Below are 24,630 nucleotides of genomic sequence, written 5' to 3'. Positions count from 1 at the left end.
ACCAAACTTGATCACGCTTGGGCAGCTAATCAGACACCAGACCTGCTGAGGGAGGGGTGGGGACTCCAGGCACAGGCCTGGAAGCCGGAGTTTTCAATCTTGTCTGCTCCTCCTAGATATAGGGAGTCAGCTCTGTTTTCCAGTGGTGGCTCCTGGTTCTTGGAAGTGGCAGAGTGGTGGCATCAAGGTAGTCTGAAGTAAGCGCTGATTGTGTTCAATGTGTGCAAAATAAGTGGTGGTAGCCATGAGAGTAGCAGGCACTGTCACACTACTTCCGCTCTTATTCTTTCTGTGGGTCTTTGTTCTTTGGGCACATGGGGAAGCAGGGCTGGATCAGAGCTGGAATCACACCACTGGTCTCTACCACTGCTCATCCTTCCTTGACTTGGGAAGTATAGATGAACTAAATTCACTCCCACCCCCCACTCCCAGGCTGACCTTCATTCTGTGGTTCCCTCATTTCCCCACACTTTGTTCCTTTACTGCCTTTCTTTGATTCTCTCCCCCTCTTTTTTTGTTCTTTGGCTTTTGTTCTCTTTTTTTCTTTTTCAACTGCTGGAACTACTGGCGGGAGGGCACTGGGAAGCCATTGGGGCTGGAAAGGCTTTACTGCAGTAAAGCACTGCACAAAGGGCTGTGGCAAAGGCTGAGGCTTCTGCCTTGTGCCGCTGGCAGGCAGTTTGGGGGGGCTTGTTTCACTATGGTAGGGGCTTTCCAGTATAACCAGAAGGGACAGGGAACTTGTGTGTGTCTTCACTCAGCCCCCAAGAGCTGCCCAGCCCGGTGCAGGCAACCGCAGATCATCTGTCCAAAAGATTAAGGATCTCCGGTCTCCTCCTATCCATACGGATGGGATTTTCCTACACATTTCAGTTTATCAGCATTCTCAGGTGTGCGTGGCTGTTCTGGGATTCCAGCAGAGGGACTTTGGGGTGCACTCTTTTTGCATAGACATGGCCACAGAGGTGGTGGAGTTTATGCTCTCACCCACTTGCATGCAGACCTTTGAGTGTTGCAGGTTTTCCCTTTAAGCATATATATGTTCTACCCCTCAAGCTCACCTTGTCCTTTTCTTTTCGTTTCCATCAGGGGAATCCTGGGGTCCTGGATCATAGGTCACAGCATGGTTCACTTGAATCGGGATCTACATGGTTCATCTAGATGGGGGACACCTCTGGGACTAAAGGACTGGTTCTCAATCACGTGGATTGAGCTCAAAGGAATTCACTGCGAGGCTCTTGTTCCCACCATTACATGACAGATTGTTGTATGGGTGGTTTGGGAGATGCTCTGGTCATCCAGCTAGGAGAAAACTGTTTCTCTTGTAGGAAAGTGGTGGACCTAAGGTAGGCCATGGAGGGGGATTTGTGTTCCATAATTTCCTGCCTCAATGGGACACAGCTCTTCTGGTCCAAGTTATTGGAATGTTATAGATCGCATGGGGCTACTTCACTGATGTAAATATTGAGCAAGGCGGCTGGCTGGATCATGGAAGCAGCTGAGGGGTTCCATCTTTTGGCACTCGGAATTTCCTTCAGGAAAGTGACTCTTTGTCAGGTGGATGATGTGCCTTTTTCTAAGTTGGAGCCAGGACATGTGGGTTCCTAGTATCCATTATGTCCTTCCTTCTTGGCTGCAGTCACAGGAGGACTGGCGGGAGAGACACTTATTGTGGTTGTTTGGTCATTGGTTCTGATCTGGCCACAGTGACCATGCAATGGTCACCTCCAGATTGGATTATTGTAACTTACTCTATGCTGGCCTGCCCTTGAACCTAATCCAGAAATTGAAACTTGTGTAGCATGTGGCCGCAAGACTCCTGATTAGAGCCTCCAGTAGGGCCTGTAAGACAGAGCTATTATTTTAGTAAGTGTTTTAATATTTGTTTTAGTATATTTATTGTGGTTTTATTGTGGTTGTGATGTTGCGGGTGCTCTGAGCCCTTTAAGGATGGGCGGGGTACAAATCTAAAAATAAATAAATAAAATTGATCTAATTTAAGGGACTAAGCCTGCATCCCTGCCTGTCTGGGTCTGGCAACCCTTGTAAGAGTTCTTGAGAGTGGGGCTGTCTGCATTATGCCTAGCTTGGGGACTGGGACCCAGCTCTATTCCTCAAGTGGCAACAAAGCCACACAATGGATCACACTGATGGTGGAACCCCTGGACTTGGACTTGCCATCCCAAGGTTGCTTGCCCAGCAAGTGAGCTGACAGGAGGGGTGGTCATTGACCCACAGGAAGATCACCCAGCGTTGGATCCATGCCTTGAGCTATGCTGGTGCTCCTATAATTTTACTCATTAAAAGTTGTGTCCTTTTCTCCTCCAAATCAATATGGTCTGTTGATTATTCTTCCCCCTTTATCCCTTCCTTGTCCTCACATTTGTAATTTGATTTCATGTTTCGTAACAAATTCTTGCTATAGATAATGGTTCTTCAGCAGTTCCTCATTTTTTGGGAATCCTCAAGCCAGCAAGATGATATAGTTGCCTAACTAGTTCTTGTTTTTTCAATAAGAACATTTTCCTTGCTGCCATAGCTTTTCAGTGCAGTATTAAACCCCTTTGAGACCATTTTATGGGCTTAGAAGCATGTAACTCTGTTTAGGATTGCACTGTTAATCAGTTCTGTTCCGTTCTTTTCTCATTCTAATTTTATTCCTGAAATATTTCCACAGATAAATAACCACCTAGTTTTCTTATTCAGGGAATTAATTCTATTTATTACGTTATGTTGCTGGGGCACTCCAAAAATAAATGGATTACTGCCAACAGGCCCTGCAAAACAGTGTCAAAACAAGCAACATGGCTAATATCATGTTCTTACAGTTGAAATTGAATCCGTTCGTGATGACGAAACGCAGGGAGCCTGACTTTGACTTGCTTGCGTGTTTGCCAGTGAATTACCAAAATGATAAATTATTTTGCAGTGCCTAATGCTGAAGGGCATATTAAGAAATGCATGAGGCTCTTTGAAACAGAATAGCTTGATGGTTAAAATGGGCTAATATTTATCTTGCTCTTTCTACCGTTTGACTTTAAGAACCATAACCAGAAAGGATCTATTTACTTTAGAAGGAGGAATTGAATTAGTTCTGCCAGAGATTGGTGCTTAGTCCCTAAATGAATATGTCAAATGCAATATTGTTTCTGAAAAAAATAATTTAGGAAGCAGTCTTTTCATCTAAGTGGAACTTTTCATTAGTTTTGAATTAAATTTGAGTAATTAACATTTGATCATTCTGCAAATGCCTCGGGAAGAAATTTATGAGTTTGGACTGTGCATTTAAAAACTCTACTCTCTTCTTGTCATTCCTGCATTTCAAAGTATGTCTTGTGACTGAGAAAGGCATTTGTGTTAAAGTTTACTGGAATTCTCTGCACATATACATTGAAAATCAAAACATTTTAGATCTTATCCCACTTTGTATGATCTAATATTATAGAACTGCACCCTTTCAAAGCTCTGTGATAATGGATTTTGCATCAATTAAAATGGTTTGGCACTTATCAGGAAAAAAAAATTACTGTCTCCGTGCTGAAAGCTTGCTGCAGTTGTAGCGCATATATGGCTGCATGTCTATGAATTGGCTCATTATTTGGGATATGGGCTCTTTAGATATGAATTATAGATCCAAGTTTCCAGCAATTCCTAGGGCTATTCTTTGTCTCTGTGGCTGCCAAGGAGACTTGGGGGATGAGAGATCACTATACACACTGAGTGGTTGGAAGCCCTACTTTCATCTACTTAAAGTCACTGGACTTGTCCTCAGAATGGCAATTGGGTGTTGGGGAGGGGGCATTCCTTTGCAATAACAGCAGGTGGTGGTAATGTTGCTTAGGTTGTCTGTGTTGTTTTTTCCCCTCAGATCTTAGCTGGTTTGTAAATAAAGTAGCCCTAGCCTTGCAGGGGTCTGCAACATGCGGCTCTCCAGATGTTCATGGACTACAATTCCCCTCAGCCCCTGCCAGCATGGCCAATTGGCCGATTGGCCATGCTGGCAGGGGCTGAGGGGATTTTTAGTCCATGAACATCTGGAGAGCCACAGGTGGCAGGCCCCTGCGTGAATTGTAAGGCCCTATTTGCAAGTGACGATCAGTGGAGTTTTGAGTCCACATAGGCTTCCTTTCTTCATAGAGCAGCTTTTTCTAACAGGTGATCAGTGCTAGTAAGATTGAAATGTGATTATTTGAAACAAAATAAGCTTCTAGTCTTTCTGGCCACTTATTTTTAGAGTTTATGAAGTAAAGATGTATTTAAATAACTGTTTTTTTTTCATATCACAGTGTACTCTGATAAAACAATACAAAAAATGAATTTCATTAATTTATATCGATTGTTAGCAAATGCTTTCCTCTATTGCAGGAGAGAAATCACTCCACTGTTAGCAATAGTTTTTAAATGTTTTTTTAAATGCTGTTTTTAAAATAAACCATATTACCTACTAAGACTATATTCCTTCAAGCTATAACCTGTATATTTCTCTGTTTCCTCACCAAAGTGACTAGACCTGTTGAAAACAAGCTTTGTCTTGTGCCTGCTCCTCCATCTTCTCAACTGTGCAATATTCAATGTCCTCCTGAGTGTCGGGTTTCTTCCTGGTCGGCATGGGGCCCTTGTGTCCTTGAAAACTGTCACGATACACAAGGAAAAAAAGGTGCATGCTGTATTATTCTCTAACTGTTTTTATTTATTTATTTATTCCACATATACCCCGCCCTACACCGAAGTCCCAGGGCAGCTTACATTATGGGGTTAAAAGTCCCATTAAAACATACCATTGCTAAAGAGAAACCCATAACCATTAAAACCCACCCATAAAAAACATCTGGCCTTTAAGAATAGTCAATAAAAACATCATTAAAAATGCCGGGAAGCCTCTAGCGGAGCAGCAGGGTGGCCTGGCACCATGGCTGACCACTTGGATGGGGCTGCCTATTACCTAGATGGCTGATCTGAGTCTGGATGATTCATTCTAGTTACTAATATCAGCACCCAGACCAGTAGTCTCCAACCTTGTGGGCACATTTGGAATTTTGAGAACAGGTAATGAGAACAGCTAGAGCCAGAGTGGTTTAGTGGTTAAGAGCAGGTGGATTCTAATCTGGAGAACCAGATTTGATTTCCCCACTGCTCCACCACAATTGAACTTGGCAGGGAGGCTTATCTGGTGAACCAGATGTGTTTCCGCACTCCTACATTTCTGCTGGGTGATCTTGAGCTAGTCATAGTTTTTCAGAACTCTCTCAGCCCCACCTACCTCACAAAGTGTCTGTTGTGGGGAGAGGAAGGGAAAAGAGCTTGTAAGCCACCTTAAGTTTCCTTACAGGAGAGAAACGTGGGGTATAAATTCAACCTCCTTCTTCTCTTCTTCTCCTTTTCCTCTCCTCCTCCTCACTTTGGAAACAGGCTTGGGGAAAGGACAAGTTAGCATCAAGAAATATGTCAGTGCACTCCATATTTGGGGATCACTTTCTTAGACAATGGCACAGAAACTCATCACGTTTATTATTCCATTATCAATAAGCCTACGTAGTTTTCTAGTTCTGAAACAAATCTATTGCTTTATAAAATATCATTATTTCAACCTTGAGACAAAATGGATTGGGCCAGTGATTCCTTTCTGCTGAATGAGGAATCTTCCACTGGAAAAAAAGGAAACCTTCAAATGGAAAGTTCCTTATTTAAAAGAAAGGAAATTTGCAATGTATTTTGCAAATGTAATTTGCAAATTGTACAATGTATTTTATTAATCTGTTCTGGGGGTAAAACTTAACCATCTTTTTTCTTTTTAGGTTTCAAAATGAGGGAAAGACGTGTTATTGTGGAACCAGTGGATACTTCTGGTGATTGTCCACACTTGATACGTAGAATCCATTCCATGTAGAAAATCCAAGTATAAGTTACCAGTGGGATTAGTTTAGAAGGGAGTTAATGTGTTCACTTCAGATATAATGGAATATGTGGTCAAAGGGACTGCGTGTGCTGCCTGTATGCAAAAGAACCATACATAGATGCCAGTGGTATAAAAGATGTTTGTTTCAATGTAACACTAAAGAGATTCCAAAAGAGTTTTTATAATAATAATTACTCTGTTGAAATTCCATGATTGCAATTTCTCTCACATTTTGCAATGGGATAAAATTCCCAAAGTTTGTTTCTAGTGTGCATTTAAATTTCTGTCTCAAAGTGAGGATGTCATTGTAAACAAAGAATTCTTATTACCATCAGTCACTGTTGGTAATGTTTCATTACCAGCTAAGTTATGAATTCTGCTCTCAGGTTTTAATCCTCTTTGAGCAAAGACCACTTAGATTTGCATCATCTTGTGCTAATACCTCATTTTAACAGGCTTTTTTATTTTCTTTGACAGACTTCCTAAGTCTGCTTTTACATGATGACTTTCCCTGCAGTCCCTAGAGTACAGCGATGATAGATGCATTTAGGGCAGTGGTTCTCAATCCTGTAGGAATCAGCCGAACCCTTTAGAGTCGTAATGACGCCTTTCACAGAATTATGGGTCGTCTAAGACTCTTTGCATCAGTTTTCTCCATCTGTAAAATGGATATATGTTAGGGTTGGGGGTCACCACAACATGAGAAACTGTATTAAAGGGTCGTGGCATTAGGAAAGTTGAGAACCACTGATTTAGGGGATCTGGGCTACACAACAAAGACTAAACTTTGATGTTTTGAACATTGATGGGATTCTAATACAAAGATACAAAGAACTTTCCCAAATATGAATTCTGAGATTAAAACTCAGCGTTAGGTATCCTTACAAACAGCTTTTGAAGGGTCATTCTTTTGTATTTGTTTGATGAAGTCCAAGCCATAAAATTGCTTAAAGTCCTCAAAATTTAAACAGCAGCTTGTTTAGTCAGGGCAATTGTTGGAGGTTACATGAACTGATCCAATCTGGGGTATATACTCAGCACTTTTTGTATATACTTCTCTTAGTACTGGCCCAAGCACTACTTTTGCTTGAATTCAAAAGCTGTTCATATATAATTTAGTATGAAGGGTGCATGCAGGTTTTCTTTTCAAAATGCCGATAAATGGGGCCTTACTCCACTTTCTAGTTGGTGTTTATTTTTCACAGGAAAGCTGTGATTTATCCGTGCTGGGCAAACACTCCTCTGTTGGATCATAAATAGTGAACGTGTACTTAAACATTCAGAAAGGAGTTCACTTGTTATGCACGGCTTGTGAACATTGTTCCTAAATTGTACTGCAATATGTTTGTACAAGTGCTTTTTTTCCCCTTCTCTGTCATGCCTAACCTATCTGACAAAAAGAAAATTAACTTACAAAAAAGTGCTTTTTTTGGGGTGTGTGTCTACATGTATGAAGTTGTATGGCTACACTTAATCATTATATTCCAACATTGCCCCTTCTGTTTTCCTGATTTCGAAAGGTGAGTGTGTTCTTGTACACTCAATATTCCAGTTTCAACAAATACAGTGTGCTTTTTTAAAAAAAACCAACTATATCATCTCTGAAGTTCCTATAGAGTTCTGAGCATGTCCCATAGTATGCTCCTTGCTGCTGACCTCACTCAAAAATGAAAGCTGGTTTAACTGAGTCTTATCTGTCCATGATGGCCTAGACATGAGCCAGTAGATTGTGAGGTGGCAGGAGTAATAGCTACTTAATCAGCCACCATGCCTTATTTGGCAAGTTGCACAAATGTAAAACACATAAAACACACACAAGTTTAAAAAAAAAAATCACTACAATCACATTTATTTAAGTGCTTAACCAAACAAAGAAGCATACATTGTAATCAAGGTAGGTTATGATTTTTTTTTAATGCAATATTCTGTAGAAAAGTGCATTGTCACTATGATAGAATGTGTAAATATGTACCATTCATGCCTGAGAACTTAATGTAAATGCTATATTTGTTTTGGGGCATCAAAGGGTCTTCTGAGATGCAGCCCCTTAATTACAACCAGGTCAGTTAGATTGTTATTTCTATTTAAGTCTGGGGCAAAGTATTTTGCTTTTTCTCTTAAAGTTGTGCCTGTGAAGAATTTTTTATTTGTGGTCTTATAATTGGCTTCATTAGAAGCAGAAAGCTTAGGAAGGCAAGTTGATTTTCTCAACATGATATTTTTTACAGAAGAGCAATCAAGAACTTTATAAGAACAGATTGACGAACAAGTCAACATTTCTCTGACATGCCTGTCCTCAAAGAAGTACATTTCACTGCAATTTGAGAGCTCAGGGGTCTAGCATTAGCTTTTAAATAATGAAAGATATTGGCATTTTGTCTCCACTTCAATTTTTTTTTTTTTTCCATTTTATTTTTTAAAGAGAGGCATTTGTTGTGCTTTTCTTTAAAATAATAGTAGAGAAATACCGATAGGTTTGGTGTCATTGATGAAGTCTGTGTGTGTGTCTGAGTCTGAGTGAGAGAGACTATTTTTTCTCATGCTCCATGATGACATGGTAGTCCCCTCTTGGATTCCAGCCATGTTCGAACAGACATTTTCCCCACGGCTATTGTGGTGGGACATTTATTTCCCCTGTTCAGCCCAAATTAGGAAAGATTTTGTAATAGAAACTCAATTTAACTGGCAGGTTAAAAATAAATGAGGTGGTAATTTAGATATGCTAGGGCAGAAATATGATTTGAAAGTTCTTCCTTACTGTTATAAAATATCAACAAAAATTAACAAGAACGTCATGGACTTTCAGATTGTACTTGTATTAGAGGTTCTATTGATCATCTTAAAACTACTAGTTATTAATACCCATACTCCAACAATCTACAAAATGATTTTTCTTCCCTCTCTGATGTCCATTAGGATAAAGATTACAAAATTTAACATCCCTAATTGCATAGCAGTAAGCTTATTGGCTCTGTGGTTGATACACAATGACCAATCAGTACAAAATGTCATCAAATAATAAGAAAGAAGTAATCCCTTTCTGCTCTCATTGAACAGTGTAATGATAATTGCCTTGGGCAGCTGTAAAACCTTTCGAGGTAGAACATAATACTTCCTGTTACACTTGCTGTTTTTTTCAGAGAATACTACAATAGTGAGTTCTTGTTATTTCTTAGGTGTCAAAGTGTCCAACATTTCCCACAAATGCCTGCAGAGTGCTTTGCATATTCAGTTTAACAATCTAGTGGTCAATTAAAAGAGACAAAGCATTATAGTGTATAGTGTTAGAAAACAACCCCTTGTTCCTTGATGAATGTAGCACTTCATGAATGACAAAGTCCAAAGAAATGACAAGCACAAGGAGATCTTGTTTCTTCTTTTGTGTTCTTTCTCTCTTTTGTATGCTGCTTCGCAGTTACAGTTTACTGAAAATGGTTCCTGATTCCAGCACAGATAATTAGTGTAGGTATGTGTTGCTGACTTTAGAGAGTGTATGCCAGCACAGAAGGCTAACATCAACTTGATATGGATTAAGAGATTAAAAAAAATAGCCTCAGCTTGTGCCATGGAACTCTGAAATTTTTTCCCAAAGGAGCTACTGGTCTTCCCTATATTTTGCCACCTGATTTCCAACAAAAAAATATTATTTATTTTAAACATTTTAATGCCACTTTTCCCCCTGATCCAGGGTTTTCAGTAAATTGCAAATATCTAAGCAGTTAAAAATAGTTATTTATGAAATAATTCAATAAAAACACATAAGTAAAACCACATCAGAAGGGAGGACCAGTAACAAGGAGATGCTGTGACTTCACAACAACACCAGCCAGAAAATAAGAAGCCAAGACTGGGACAAGATCCACAAGTTCACACCGCCAGACCACAGCCAGAGCCCAGGAAACCCACAACAGCCAGTTAATTCTGGCTATGAAATGACTTTGACAATACAAAAAAGTCTCACTTGCTGGAGAAGACACAGATAGAGGGAAACAGTAACATTTCCCTGGGGGAGTGTTACTCAGCTTAACAGTATACGAACTTATTTTTATATAGCAATGGGGAATTACTTGGCAGCAGTGCAACAGGTAGGTTGGGAGGGGATCTTTGCAGACAACTATACCAGAAGCGGCTTGAAAGCATTATCCGCAGAGAATTCACAAAAGACCACATTGTGGATTTAAATATTTTTATATAAGTTTTGGTTGCAAACAATCACACAGTGAGACGTTAAGGCACATACACACAGTTCCTAAGTATATAAACAGGGAGGAAAAGATAGGTTGGATGATAGAATGGGAGTTGAGGAAGCAGGGGTCTTATACATTACCTAAAATCTGCAGAGAAGTTCCAGAGGAAGGCAAGGATCTCTGTGCCAGCATAGGTACCCAAGCGAAGGACGATATATCATGTCTCACACCAACTTGACCAAGGGAGGCTCAGGTTAGAAATGAGCACTGAGGCTCTGGTGAGCAGTATTTTTATACCCCTTTGCACAGGTAAGGCGGGAAATTCAAACTTAGGTTTCGTTTCTTTGCAACTGCTTGGGGTTCCTTGCTGGGCTTGCGGGGTTGAGCTAATTAACAGCTCTATCTATTATCTCTACTTCCCAGGACAATGAGTCAATTGGTCCTAGATTATATCAGGGATAACTTGAATGGTTTATGCAGAGGTGCTTCCTAAAGTCTCTGCCTTAAGTATTCAAATTTGGCTGAGGCTTGAGTGAATCAGGAAGGGATCTCTGGGCATACATTGAAAATGCTGGGGGAAGAATTAGGACTAATAAAAGGAAACACTTCTTCGCCCAACGTGTGATTGGTGTTTGGAATATGCTGCCACAGGAGGTGGTGATGGCCACTAACCTGGATAGCTTTAAAAGGGGCTTGGGCAGATTTATGGAGGAGAAGTCAATTTATGGCTACCAATCTTGATCCTCTTTGATCTGAGATTGCAAATGCGTTAACAGTCCAGGTGATCGGGAGCAACAGCTGCAGAAGGCCATTGCTTTCGCATCCTGCATGTGAGCTCCCAATGGCACCTGGTGGGCCACTGCGAGTAGCAGAGAGCTGGACTAGATAGACTCTGGTCTAATCCAGCTGGCTTGTTCTTATGTTCTTATGACTTTCCCCCCATTCTCTAGGAGTTCCTCAAATATTATAGGAAGTGGTTCTAAAGTTACTTCTGCCAGTTCTTTTATTACCCTGGGATGTAGTTCTTCAGGCTCTGGATATTTGAATTCATTTCAAGAGTATTCAGGTATTCCCTGTACTAACTCTTTATTTATTCTGTGCTGAATTTCTCCTACTGCCATTGGAGGTAAACCTACGGCACTCCAGATGGCCTTGCTGGCAGGGACTGATGGGAATTGTAGTCCATGAACATCTGGAGTGCCGTCGGTTCGCCACCACTGCCCTACTGAATCTTCTGATCCATTTCCCCCCAGCTGAGCACTGTTTTTCTTCTGGGAAAAAACAGAGGCAAAGAAGGTGTTGAGTAGTTCTGCCTTTTCTCGGTCCCCTGTTAGAATTTTCCCCTTTTCTCCATGCAGTGACTCTATGATATTCCTTTTATTCCTTTTGCTACAGATATAACCAAAAAAGACCTTTTTATTGTTTTTAACATCTCTTGCTAGTCTGAGCTTGTGAGTTTTAGCTTTTTCTGACTTTCTCCCTACATGTCTTGGCTATTTGTTTGAATTCCTTTTTAGTAATTTCCCCCCTTTTCCATTTTTTGTACATGACGCTCTTATATCTTAGCACACTTGAGAGTTCTTTAGACATCCATCTTGGTTTCTTTAGACACCTCCCATTTTTTCTCCTCATTGGAACTATTTGATATTGTGCCTTCAAGATCTCGCTTTTAAGGAATTCCCACCCATCTTGTACTCTGTTCTCCTTTACTATTCTTAACCATGGGAATACATGGGACATCTGTGTGTGAAACATGTATTCTTAACATAGAACCATGTCCCATCTGTTCCTTGTGAGCAACCATGTTTAACGTTTTCATAATCCTTTTTTGTAAATACAAAAATGATACTCAGTACTTCCCTTAATAGAAGTTTAAGAAAACAGTTCTTATAATCTTGGTGGCTAAGCTTGGGGAATCCACAAAACATTTCGCTGATATTTTCCTGAATACCGAATGCATAATTAACCTCAAGTGCCATTTGTTCCCCTATTCTTGGGAAATAATAGCAGAACATTATTTAACTTCCTTATTTCAGATTCTGTTCTCAAACTGTGTGGTTTAATTTGCAGTGCCTTTTCCATTTTCCTTATGTTCATCTAAAGCCCTTCTTTTGCAAGGTCAAGTTCAGTTATGAATCCTATTATAGCTGTATTAAATAGTTACATATCTGAGTACACAATGGCTGAACTGTAATAAAGGGTTATTTTAGGGATATGTGTTAAGATTTTAATGTTACTTTGAAAATGTACCTTTCCTTTTAAGGATACATGTAAGGAAAGACTTGCAGCAGAACAAGAGAAAGTGTTTGGAAATAGAAGAATGACACAACTTTTGCCTATATATATTCAGCAAAATGTACATATTAGGAAAACTAAATAAGATATTATTATGTTGAGTGAGGCCCGCACATGGAGCGTAATGCACTTTCAATCCACTTTCACAATTGTTTGCAAGTGGATTTTGCTATTCCGCACAGCTGCAAAGTGCATTGAAAGTGCATTGAAAGTGTATTATTCTGCATGTGTGGAAGGGGCCCTAGATCAGTCTGTAAGACAATTTTTTTCATTCTTTACATTATATGATCTCAGGAAGAAAGTAGTCATGAAAGGAACTAATTAATGGCTTGTATGTTTACACTGTAGAAAAAAGTTTGCCATCGTGTATGAATAGTGCAACATACTTTCTCACCGTGGCTTGAACATATTAATCTAGGTGTGTAGTCAGTTCTGTAAAAAAGATTTATTGGACTAATAAGAATTTCCATAAAAGATGTATCCTTTCCACCAAAATGCAGTTTTGTGGCTTCTATCACACAGCACTAAACACACATTTGATTCTTTTCCATGTTGTGAAAGAGTTGGAGCTGTCCATCTGGAAACAAGCTGGGAATTGAAGCAGGGTAGTCTGAGAATCCAGTCATTGAAATAATGAGTTCCCCAAACCAAGCGCCAGGTCCAGCAACTTTATATAGGATCAGGTAGAATCCTGTTGGCCAAATAAGAAAAAAGTCCACTGGTACCTGCAGCCTTATTGGTCAAGTATGGAGCATCGCAGTGGGGGTATGGGGGACAAAAGAGGAGAGAACCGTTTGCAAATTAAATCTGCATTCTTGGTCCTGTGAGATTTATGCCTAGCTTGCCAGTTAGGAAGAAACTAAAGTGCTAATAGCCACACCAGCATTATGAGAGCTACCTGGTATCTCTCCCCTGGTTTTGTGTTCATCTGTCTTTATTTCCCTTCCCTTCTTTATACCATCAGGATAGCCCTAGCCTAGTAATGTCAACTTTATACTAACCAGAAACTATTTCAAGGGTCTCAGGCTGATTTAACTGGAAAAACATAAACTGGACGTCTTTGCCTAGACTCCTGAGAGATGGTATACAAAATAAGTGCATTACTGTCAAGCTGCGTTCAAGTTTACAGTATTTTTCCCAGGGATGCATCATGCAGGTGATCTTACATTCTCACATGCTCCAGCCTCTGATCTCAGCCAGTAATCCCAACAACTGTTAGCTCAGTATCTCAAATACCTATTATAAAACGAAAGCCCTGCATTATTCTGGCTACCAAATATGCTGTTGCCTCATTTTTTTGCTTGACAGAACTTATTTGCATTTCAGTAAATAGTATATAAAAGTGATGGCAAACCTTTTTGAGACCGAGTGCCCAAATTGCAACCCCAAACTCACTTATTTATCGCAAAGTTCCAACATGGCAATTTAACCTGAATACTGAGGTTTTGGTTTAGCTTAAAAAAAAAAAAAGGTTGGCTTTGGGGCCGCACGCGTTTACTCAGGGGTAAGCTTAGTGAAGCAACCGTTACAGCGCTTCAAATGGAGTGAATCATGATCCTAGGAGGGTTTACTCAGAAGCAAGCTCCATTGCCAGCAACCGAGCTTACTCCCAGGTAAAGGATCATGCCCAGGCCAGCCTAGATGTGTGTGTGTGTGTGTGTGTGTGTGTGTGTGTGTAAAGGGGGTGATTTTCCACCCCCTCCCACATGATGAACTCTGTGTGGGAGTGCCCACAGAGAGGACTCTGAGTGCCACCTCTGGCACCCGTGCCATAGGTTCGCCACCACTGGTATATAACAGCAGTACTGAGATATGTTGAAGGAAAAGATCCTGTAGTATCCTCCACTGCGATTTCAATTACTTGAGAGGCATAAAAGTGGGCGCAATTTATTCAGTTCTGTTACTGATTCCATTGTCTTTTTGCCCAGGCTCCACAAATTAACTAACTAAATAAATCAGATTAAGTGTCATTCTCACACAGATTGGTTGGTGATGGGAGTGGTATAACCCATGACCAACCAATCTGTAAGAGGAAGCAAAGGTAACTTCTTTTACACCACCCAGTGGGAGGGCTTTTTTTGTTTTTCACCTCCCTGCATTGCTGAGAAGTCCTCCTGGAGGTGGTGGGGTGGCACTGCAGCAGTACTGCATCCCACTGCCAGAGCTCTGGATTGGCCTACTTATGTTCTTTTGGTACTTTGATCTGGCTATACTCCAGGGGGAAATGACTCTATTCTGCACTATATCCTGCTGAGGAAGAGTTCATAGAGAAAGCCATAGAGAATGCATTCAAACACCAGTTCAGTTACCAAAAAGTCATATCAAATGGAAGATAAATTTAAATGTTCCTGGCAGCATCTTCCCTAATGTTCATTTAGAAATTTTGAATTAAATTAATATTGGAACATTAATATTGCCAAGAAAACTCCAGTGGTTAAATATCAGCTTCCTTATTTCTTTTTTCCCCTCATCAGTATCAGCTGCTTTAACACTCTCACAGTCTTAAACAAACTGAAGGGACCCAAGTGTGCTTTAAAGAGACATTGTGCAGATATCCTGGCATGAAACATACAATTATTTGTAATATATCTCAGTTCTGCTTTATCATATATTTTTTAAAATGAAAGCAAGAAGTATATTGTACAGCAAGCAAAAATACATTGAGGTCAGTACATTTTCTTTTTTTTAAAGCTAGTTCTTTGTTTCTTTAGAAGGAATTTGATAGTGACATTGTCCATTAAGTTGATTATTATTAGATATATTTTTTAAAAAAAATCTGGGTCCTTCCTAGTCAGCATTATGCTTTGATATAATTCCCTTGCAGTCCATTTCTAATTTGCTTTTTTTATATTGTGCTACCTAGCAAGAAATAAAATTAAGAACGAAGAAGATTACTTGAGGATAATAAACAGCTACAATAAAAATCTAAATGACTAATCAGACAAAAGAAGACCTATGGCATAAATTAGAAGAAAACTGCAAGACGGAGCAAAGTAGATGAGGCTACTGAAGGACTTTATACATAAATCTGTCTTTCTGAGCTGTACCATGGCAATACAAAAGATCTTTATCCACGGCACTCTTGGGCCAGTGCCTGAGGCATTTGCTGCGCCAATGAGAGCAAATGTGCATCACCTGAGATTTCTTGTATGGACATATATCCTCCAGCCCTGTTTCACTTTCTATTCTCTCCGCAGCAAGCAAGTCTACTTTTAGCATGAATTTAATTTTTCTTCACAGCCAGAGTGAACAGATTTGCCAAGGGGCACAACTTTGGCTTGGACTTCTTCCCTTCACCCACAGCCAGTCCACCTAGTGCAGGGGTAGGGAACCTGCGGCTCTCCAGATGTTCAGGAACTACAATTCCCATCAGCCCCTACCAGCATGGCCAATTGGCCATGCTGGTGAAACTGATAGTGGTCCTGTTATCCTTCCTGAGTCCTGTCACCCACTCTCTCATGTTGCCTTTGCACGCTTTCCCTCACCCTCCTCTCTGATGCCGACTCCTTCCCTTCTCTAAATGCTATGACAACAGATGGCTGTAGTAATAACAGAGTTGGCTTTTGCAAGGGGGAAAGTTCAACAAATCTGAAAGGAGCACATCCATCTTATCCTGACCTGGAGCAGCAATCGGTGAAGGGCAGCATGTCATACCCTGTTCATGGCAGGCTGGGTGGAGAAAAACCACTCCCTACCTGCTCCATGTGCCAGTCAGTCATGGAGCCAGTGTGCTGCTCACTAAGAGAGGAAACCCATGAAATTGTGACACTACACAGTTGTTGCCTTGTGCTAGCACTGCACTGGTAGCTACCATTGCTTCTGGTCATTAATTTGCTGAAGAAGCTCTCCCACTTCTCCTGTTCCTCTATCCTCCTTGATGATCAGGAGGTGCATTTTTTAAAACATTCTTTCAAACAAGCTTCTATTTTTAAAAATAAGCCTCTCTCTCTCTCTCTTTTGCAATAGCAGCAGCAAAGGTATCTAGGAAGAGCCGGGGAAGAGAGAATATCAGTGAGATATGTGACTTTAAGGCTGTTAATGGGATGGAGTTAAGAAGCAGCAAAGGAGAGGCTAGTTGAGACTCAGTAAGCAGCTGGGACGGGCACTGGGCTTTCTCCTCACACATGTAAACAGAGAAACACAAGGAGGGAGCCCTCTGCAAGCCAACAACACTGAAAAGAGCCCAAAAGAGTCAACATTCCCTGTGTAATCAGCCTTAAATATGTAATTGTGGAACTGGGGCACAAGGGGCTTGGAGGCAACTAATCAAAATCTTAAGTTTCTTGTGGATATTCTTTTTAGCCCTGGCACATTTAATTAGCACATCTGAGTAGGCACTTCTGACATTGTGGATCTAATCAGCCTCCAAGTCACTTTTTTCTCAGCCTAAAAGAACTTTCTTGGGTTGGACGGATCTCTGGGAGGCTCTGTGTGGGGCTGCTCTCCCATTTGCCCTCAACCAGTGGGAGAGAAATAGTCTTCTTGTCAAACCATGGACCCCCCTTCCCATTACAGATACTTGCTGGGCATGGGAAGCAACCACTTCTACATATCAGACATCCTCATGGCTGTTTCAGCTAGTTTTTTACTGTATGCCATGCCAGTGGCTAATTACTGTCACTGTTGATCAAGTGATAAGAGGCACAGAAAGCTTCTCTGGGAATAGTTAGTCTGTATTGCATTATGTTCTATTATCTAGTATCTCATCTGCCACACTGTCCTGCTTTACCTATTTTGGAGCTCATCATAGTTTGCTGAACATTACCATTCCAACAATTTGGAGTCCCTTGGAAAATGAGAAATTCCCTCAATCTTTAACTCTAGATATTTATGAATGTCGATATGAAGATCCTTAGAAATTACTATTGTGAATGCTGTTGTATTGCTACCTCTTTTTCTTCTGTTTTACAACTTGATTCCATAACTTTAGGTTTGAAGAAAATATGATATTTTAAAACTAGATAAACTTATGTTAACAGAAGGATAATATTACTTGTGAGAAGTGTTGGCTCTTGCGGTTGTGATACCCAAAATAAATTGTCTACAGATCTCTTTGGGCAAGGTTTTTTTTCCATGTTGCTTTTGCATGACTATCCTTTCTGATCCCATGTGATCCCTTAGAATCCAGTGTAAATGAGCAACAGCTTGTATAAAACAAGCACTTGTATGTTTGTACTCTGCTTGCCAAATACGAGATCAAACCTTAAGAATATTATAACTATTGTAATAATAACTTAAGCAGAGAGGGGCGTAGAATGCCTGACTCTTGCTGTGATTATATATCTGATATTATCAACATGGAAAGAGACTCTGCTGTAGTAGATATGGGTCATGGAAACAACAGGAATTAACATTTATGAAAATCAATGTCTTGCTGTGTGAAAAATGAACCACCGTTATTATCCCTTTTAACAGAGTGTTACTTGGAACCAATTAAACAGTTTCTTTTCTACTTATAACACCAACATTTTAAAAGCAGGTTTAGGAGCCTTCAAAGTGCTTGTGGATATAGACAGTATACATGATACATATTTTGGGATTTTACAGCTGTTACTTTAAAGTTAAATGCTGGTTTTAACAAAATTACATTGATTAATTGCTAACTAACTTAGTGCTGCTCACTAAAGTTACTGGAATCTCTAGTATAATATGGTTTAACTTTGACCAGAGCTTAGGGATGCTTCCATTTAAAACTCTCATCAGTTAAAGTCTTCAATAAAGGACCTTCTTTGATGCTCCAGTCTTTGGATGTTCAGTGAGTGGGTACCAGAAGAGACTTTTGCTGTGGTACTGTGAAACTTCTTTTCTGTTCAGCGTTGGCATGTATACCATGGGTTGAAAGCCCACCTAATATACAGACATTTACTTTTCTACATGAGATGTTTACAATGCTGCCAAATGCTAAAATTTTTTTGTAATTCTTCACATTTTTCCCCTCAGTTTGGTCATGTTTTCCCTTCATTTTTTCCTCCATTGTTTCAGGTGCTTTTACCTCTTTTTTTTCTTCCAGATTTATTTGTGAGAGCTGGCTTCCCTTCAGCATGCAATCATGTTGCTTAACTATTTTATTTCTCTACCACGCAATCCTAATGCTTATCCTTGTCCCATGTAGTGCCACCTTCTCCTTCAGTATTTATCCTCCTTCTCTGTTTTTGAAAGGAATTGCATCCTTTAGTGATGTAACATTAGAATTATGAGATACAGGTCAGTTATATCAGCTTGGTCAATCTCATCTTGAATTAGAGATGTAACATTAGGAAAGATACACTGTGTGCAGTTAAGAGCAAATTAGAAATTGACCAAAGGAAGTTGCAGAGTTTGCCACAGTAATGATAGTTTGTTACTGCAGCTCTAATTTGTCCTCTGATACGGATTCTTTGTGGGGGTTTCTTCAGGTAATGGTACCTGCTCCTGTAAAGGATCCCCATTTGTGCAAATGTGGTCCCCTCCATTTTTCTCTTTGTTATAACAAGCTAGTGATGTGATATTGAGTCAGAAATACAAACTAGCATGGTTGATTGATTCAACTTTGCAGATTTCACATAGAACTTGCAATCTTAATTTTCAGGCAGAGATGCAAGCTAGGCTGGATCAGTTATGTGTAAATTTCAAATCAAACTACCAATGTAGCATTAGAGGCACTTTCTCTCCTGTAAGAGTTTCAAAGCTGTTACAAACTCCTTCCTTCCTTTTCCCCACAGCAGACATCATGTGGGGTAGGTGGGGCTGATAGAGTTCTGAGAGAACTGTGACTAGTAGGAGCTTCGTAGGAGTGGGGGGGAAACAATCCTAACTCACCAGATGGGAGTCCACCACTCATATGGAGGTGGGGAATTCTAAACCTGGTTCTCCTAGTTAGAGTCCACCACTATTAATCACTAAACTATGCTGTCTCTTGATGAGGCCACACAGACTAGATGTGTGTGGTTCAAGGAAGAGTGTGGTTCAGGTATCATGGAAACTAGACAGAATGGTCAAAGTTTACCTGCTGTGGGGAAGTGACCAGGCCAAAGAATAGGAATGACTGTAATGGCAGGCATCAAGAGCTCTGGCTGGACAGACAAAGGCTGACCCTTGAGACTGCCATGAAGAGGTCAGACTGGGCTGTGTGTGATCCCTGGGATGGTACTGCTAGGAGCTCAATTACTCCCTATGGTCTGAGGGAGGCTTTGGATGGGGCTGTGAGGTGTTCTGGCTACCTGAGTACTCAGATTGGATTGTGTCATTAAGAGAAGGAGCTTGTGGAGAAAGGAACAGAAGATGGGGCCTGGGCCACCTATGGGAAGAAGGGAAGAGTTCAGGGATAAAGGGGAGAGATGGCAGAGTTCAGGAAAGGACAGCATCGAGGAAAAAGTGGAGAAGCCAAGAAGGAGGAGCTCTGACATGATACGCTAGAAAAAGAAGCATTGGTAGGTTCAGAGAGGGAGATAAATCAAGGTACATGAAGGTATGTCTGTGTGAGATGTATTCCCATCCCAGCCAGATGATTTTTTAATGATGCCTAAGATTCCTTCTGTATGATGTAAAGAAGCTTAAAATAAAGCAACTTCAAGCACATATAGGGGCTGTTGTGGTTGTTTCCAGAATGGATCCCCAGCATGATGTCCAATTACTTGCCAATGGACATCACGCATAGTTTAATAGAACAGAATGTTTCTCTCTGATCACTGAATTACCACCTGGGAAGCTTTTTTCAGTCATATTTGGTTGATGGCTGGTAAACTATGTCTTAGCATACATGTATGAATTTTTCCTTTCTGGTAGAGTTTGTGAACGTCTATCCACACCGAGACTTCAGAGGAATGAATATTAGAACTGCAGGGCTTTTGACTATAGCATCCATTTCTGTAACTTTCAAGTTTTTCAGGCTGATTTGATGCAAGCAGTGATTGTTTGATCCCTTACTGTTTTTAATCACATGCATATGAGATAGTTTTTTTTAAAAAAACCACACAACTGATTTAATAGTCAGCTACTAAGAAATAAAATTTAGGCATACATTCAGAGTTCCTGTAACTTAATCTGACCCTGACTTGTTTTTATTTTCTCTCTTTTATATCTTCCAAGCTGTGAGGTGATCTTTGCAATAATAAATCTCATAGAGGTTGAGACTTTCTGCTGTCTGAAATAAAAAGGATTTCAGGATGCTGTTAGCTTTATATTCTGTCTTGAAGGAGTCACTGTTGCAATTCCAAAACAAAGTGAAAAGGAAGCACAGTCAACAAGGTGACATTCTGTTAAGATCTGATAGTGTGATCTGCCAGTGGTTGAAAGAAAGGCCTTAGATCACTGGTAACTAGGGACTCTCAACAGTCAGGTACTAATTGTGATGTATTTAGCTAGTTAACTATATGACTGTTTCTTTGTACTTGTACCTTGATTCTCAGGAGACTTATAGAGACAGCCACAGGTGTGTCCTGCTTGCTAGAAAGTGTCCATTGACACAAGCTGAAGGGTTTTTTTTCTTTCTTTTCAGGGCATTGTAAATTTTTTTCACTGATTAATATGGGATCAAGTTTGCCCTAATACTTCAGACTTTTGAAAGTGGGAAAATTAGAGAGGTACTACCTAGAAATTATTTTGCTATAAATAAGTTCCAATTTTCGTTTTGCTTTATAGTGCATACAGAAATTGCATAGAAATTTATGGTACTTATTTGACTATGTCAAGTTTCTTTAGTCATGGGAGTTTTAGTTTCTGAATGCAGCTTGTCAGTTTGTGTACTAATTCAACCCAGTGTTTGTAGGTTATGACTCTCATACTTTCATAATTCTTAGTATCACTGGTTATTGAATTGTTCTATATAATTCCAGCCCTCCTCCTTCCCTTCGTAGCTGCCCTTTAAAACTGTAATGGCTAGACCATGTAGCATCATTACTTACAACAACCTGTTGTACAAACTACTTTCCCTGAATTTCTTGGCAAAGTACTTGTCTCTAGCTCTTTGCATTTTTCAAGTTGTAAGGAGGAAGAGTATCTCTTCCACGTGTAATGTTTAGAGACAGCCTCTTTTTTAAAATGAGAAAGTTGAGAATTCAAGAGGAACTAATTAGATCACTATAACAAATCATTGTAACATTATAATGCTGTAGCACAATGGCCTGTACCAACACTTAAAGCCCCTCAAAGGCTTTGATGGCTAAGAGGAGAACAATGGTGACTGGTAGAGAAATATGTATGTGTAGATTTCATTGGTGTCAGTTTGAATGCATCTGCAGCAAATATGAGAGAGAGACAGAGAATTCTCACTATGGGGATGCAGCCTAATTCCAAAAAGTTGTCTGAATGTTTTCCTAAAGTTGAATTTGATGACTGGTTTGAATATTCCTGCTTGGCCGAAAGCTAAGATGAATTTTCAAATCAAAAGGGTTTACTAGACCTGTGAAATACTTGTGGTAGGAGGGGCATGACATTTTCATCTTTTCTTCATTGTGTTGTCTGTCACCCTTAGAGGCCAATGTGTGGTCCATGAAGTCACATGCAGGTGACTTGAATTGATTATATTTATGCCTGTGTAACTCAACATGAATCAGAGCGGAAAAAAAATATTGCTTTAAGTAATCTGAACTGTTGGCAGTGTCACATTTCCTCACTACAATCAATCAGTTTAGTAAATGTGGCAAACAGTTGTTTCCTCTTCTGAATTATTGTCTTAGCTGCTTCCACCATCCCTTACGCGAACACTTCCAGCTTTTATGACTTTCTTGAAGTTTTATTGTTTTTTTTAAAAGTATATTTTATAATTTTTTTTAGTTGAAGGGTTCCTAGACAACTTCCAATGTAAATTAAAAACAATGTAAAAAACCACAAAATGCACCTAATCCTTTAGATATTTATGACTCACTTTCCTCCTTAATGGGATACTAAGCCTTACAACACATGCATAGTCTTATAACATTGTAAGTCTTATTATAACATTGTTCTTCCTTCTCTGTTTTTTTTGTATGTGTTGTATGCTGTCAGTAATTTCCTAGCTAAGAATTAATGAACTTCAAATGCCTTACAAACTTTAACAGGTTTGCTCAGGTCTTGAAGGCGGTAAGCTGCTTTATTGCTTTCATTCTGTGTCTTCCCTCTTTTCATGCCACCTTCCAACATTTCCTAGCATTATGGTCTTTTTCAGTAGAATTTCCTGCCATGTTTCAAATACATCGGTTTTGCTTCCTTTCCAGCTTTTCTTAGTTGTCCAACTTTCACAATAGGGAATAACATGGTATATGAAGTATCTTGATCTTAATCTCCAATTGTACATTTTACATTTAAGGATCTTTTCTTGTTCTTTCATGACTCCCATTTCTAGTCACAGCCCCATTCAAGAGGGTGGACAGATGGTTCAATGGAACAGCAAGGCTTCAGCTGGCCCATTTCCCCACCCACCAGTGCATCTGGCAAATGCACTGATGGTGTTGACAAACTAGAGGGTTGGCCAGGTGCTGAACTTTGGCAGTGCCAACCCGGAAGGGAGGCTGGCCATTCTACACTTCATTGGCATCCAATCAGTCACCAGTGCAGGTGGGGCATGCTGGAGTGATCCGCAGGGATGAAGCCCTGCAGTCAGCTCCCCATCTGGGTTTCAAGCTGTGGATGTATGGCTGGAGACACCAGACTTATGCCACCAAAAGGGTGGTGTAGAGGTAGAATTCAACCCATGTGAGACTTTCGACAGGTGGGGAGTTTGTTGTTTTCCTCACCTCCCACCGCCACCCAAAAGTCCTCCTGAAGGCAATTGGTCAGCTTCCACCTGGACTTAGCAGCCAAAGTGCACCCTATGGAGGGCTTTCAAGTCATGGATTTTTTCCCCTGACTCTCTGTTCCTTGAAAACCAACTTTGAAGGTGGCAGCAGCCAGCCCCATCAGCCTTGCACTTCCAGGTGGGCTGCTACTTTGAAAGAAAGAAGCAAGCAGGGATTCAGAGAATCTATTTAAACTCTAAGTACAACAGTGTCAGCCTCCAATATTGCAGAGGTTTTTTTTTTTTTAAGAAGTGAAATCACTTCTCTTAGATGGGAGAGAGAGTGGTTTAATAGTGACAACAATCAATCGGTACTTAATTGGGCTAAAAGATTGGGCAGGCCAGAAAACTGATGGAAACATTTCACACTGGAAAAAACAACAACTCAAAATTGGCTTCCAGAAAAACAGTGGGGCTAGGGGGTCTCAAAAAAGCTAGAAAACCCAGAGGAGGGAGGGAGAGATCAAGGAAAACTAAAGGCACAAAATACATTCAGAAATTGGTTAGAAATTAAACAGAAGCAGTACCAGAGCCAGAACTGATGGGGGAAAAACCCTAATGTGGAAAAAACCCACTGTCTTGAATCCACATCATCCTTTTGAAGTGTATGGCAGAATGGGAATTTTGACAGGCGTTCTAGATCTTAGATTGATACTAATCATTACAGAATGGTTACTAGGCAACAGTTGAAACCATGATGGGCAAAAATATGAAAAGAGTGTTTGTTAAAAGTTCAGGTAAATATACAACTTTCCAACTCAATGCTCTTTGTGGCTATTCCAATGTGGAAATGATGCAAATCTGAATTGGATTATGAAAATTATGAATCTCTGGTTGTAACCTTTACAGTGATAAAAGTCCTATTTGACACGAGGAAGATATGTGTTAGTGATGAAAGTTACTTTAACACTGTATCAAAATGGAAATGTTTGTAGAAGATTTGCATGTTAGACAGCCACTATTTTGTAATGGGCAATATCAATCCCATGTCAGACAGCTGGAGAAAATCCATCCCCTTGTTCAAACACATTTTTTGTCCTTTGAGTTTGCCAAGTGAAGACGATTCCCACTTTAATGATTCTTTATCTTCCCAAAGTAGAAAAACCAAACTTACAGCAATAGATTTTCTACTTGCTCCTCAAATGGATTATGGATACAGTTCTCCATGTGTTACTTCAGTGCCAATCTTAGAAACAGAATATCTATAAATGCTAATAGTAATTCTTCCTTCTGTCGAAGTGAAACATGGCACATAGGAACACACTTTACACTCTTCTAAAGATGTTTATTTTTCCTGACATTGGATAATTGTGTCTTTAGTTAAGACTTATGAAGAGAATTATACATAGGTTAAAAGGTATGAACTTCCTTTTAGCTGAACTGTGGTTGAAGATACCAACTTCAATCCAAATTTCTGGTCATGTGGAATCTGCAACAGTTCATATGTACCTCAGGTTAGGTAATCCACAATGGAACCTCTTTATTTATTTATTTATTTATTTATTTATTTATTTATTTAT

At 40.0% G+C, this 24,630-nt stretch overlaps 1 protein-coding gene across 1 annotated transcript in view; it reads left to right on the top strand.

Moving 5' to 3' along the window:
• The window catches only part of THSD7B (thrombospondin type 1 domain containing 7B), a 552,862-nt gene that overhangs the window by 266,908 nt on the left and 261,324 nt on the right, over positions 1 to 24,630 (top strand). Inside the window, exons 6-7 of the mRNA XM_048484496.1 lie at positions 4,502 to 4,657; positions 5,796 to 5,846. Coding sequence (XP_048340453.1) covers positions 4,502 to 4,657; positions 5,796 to 5,846 — 207 coding nt within the window. The remainder of the gene's footprint in view (positions 1 to 4,501; positions 4,658 to 5,795; positions 5,847 to 24,630) is intronic.

Source organism: Sphaerodactylus townsendi, linkage group LG02 (genome assembly GCF_021028975.2).
Source record: "Sphaerodactylus townsendi isolate TG3544 linkage group LG02, MPM_Stown_v2.3, whole genome shotgun sequence".
Classification (NCBI taxonomy): domain Eukaryota; kingdom Metazoa; phylum Chordata; class Lepidosauria; order Squamata; family Sphaerodactylidae; genus Sphaerodactylus; species Sphaerodactylus townsendi.
The sequence above is the reverse complement of the archived record's forward strand: the minus strand, read 5'-3'. Positions and strand labels throughout refer to the sequence as shown.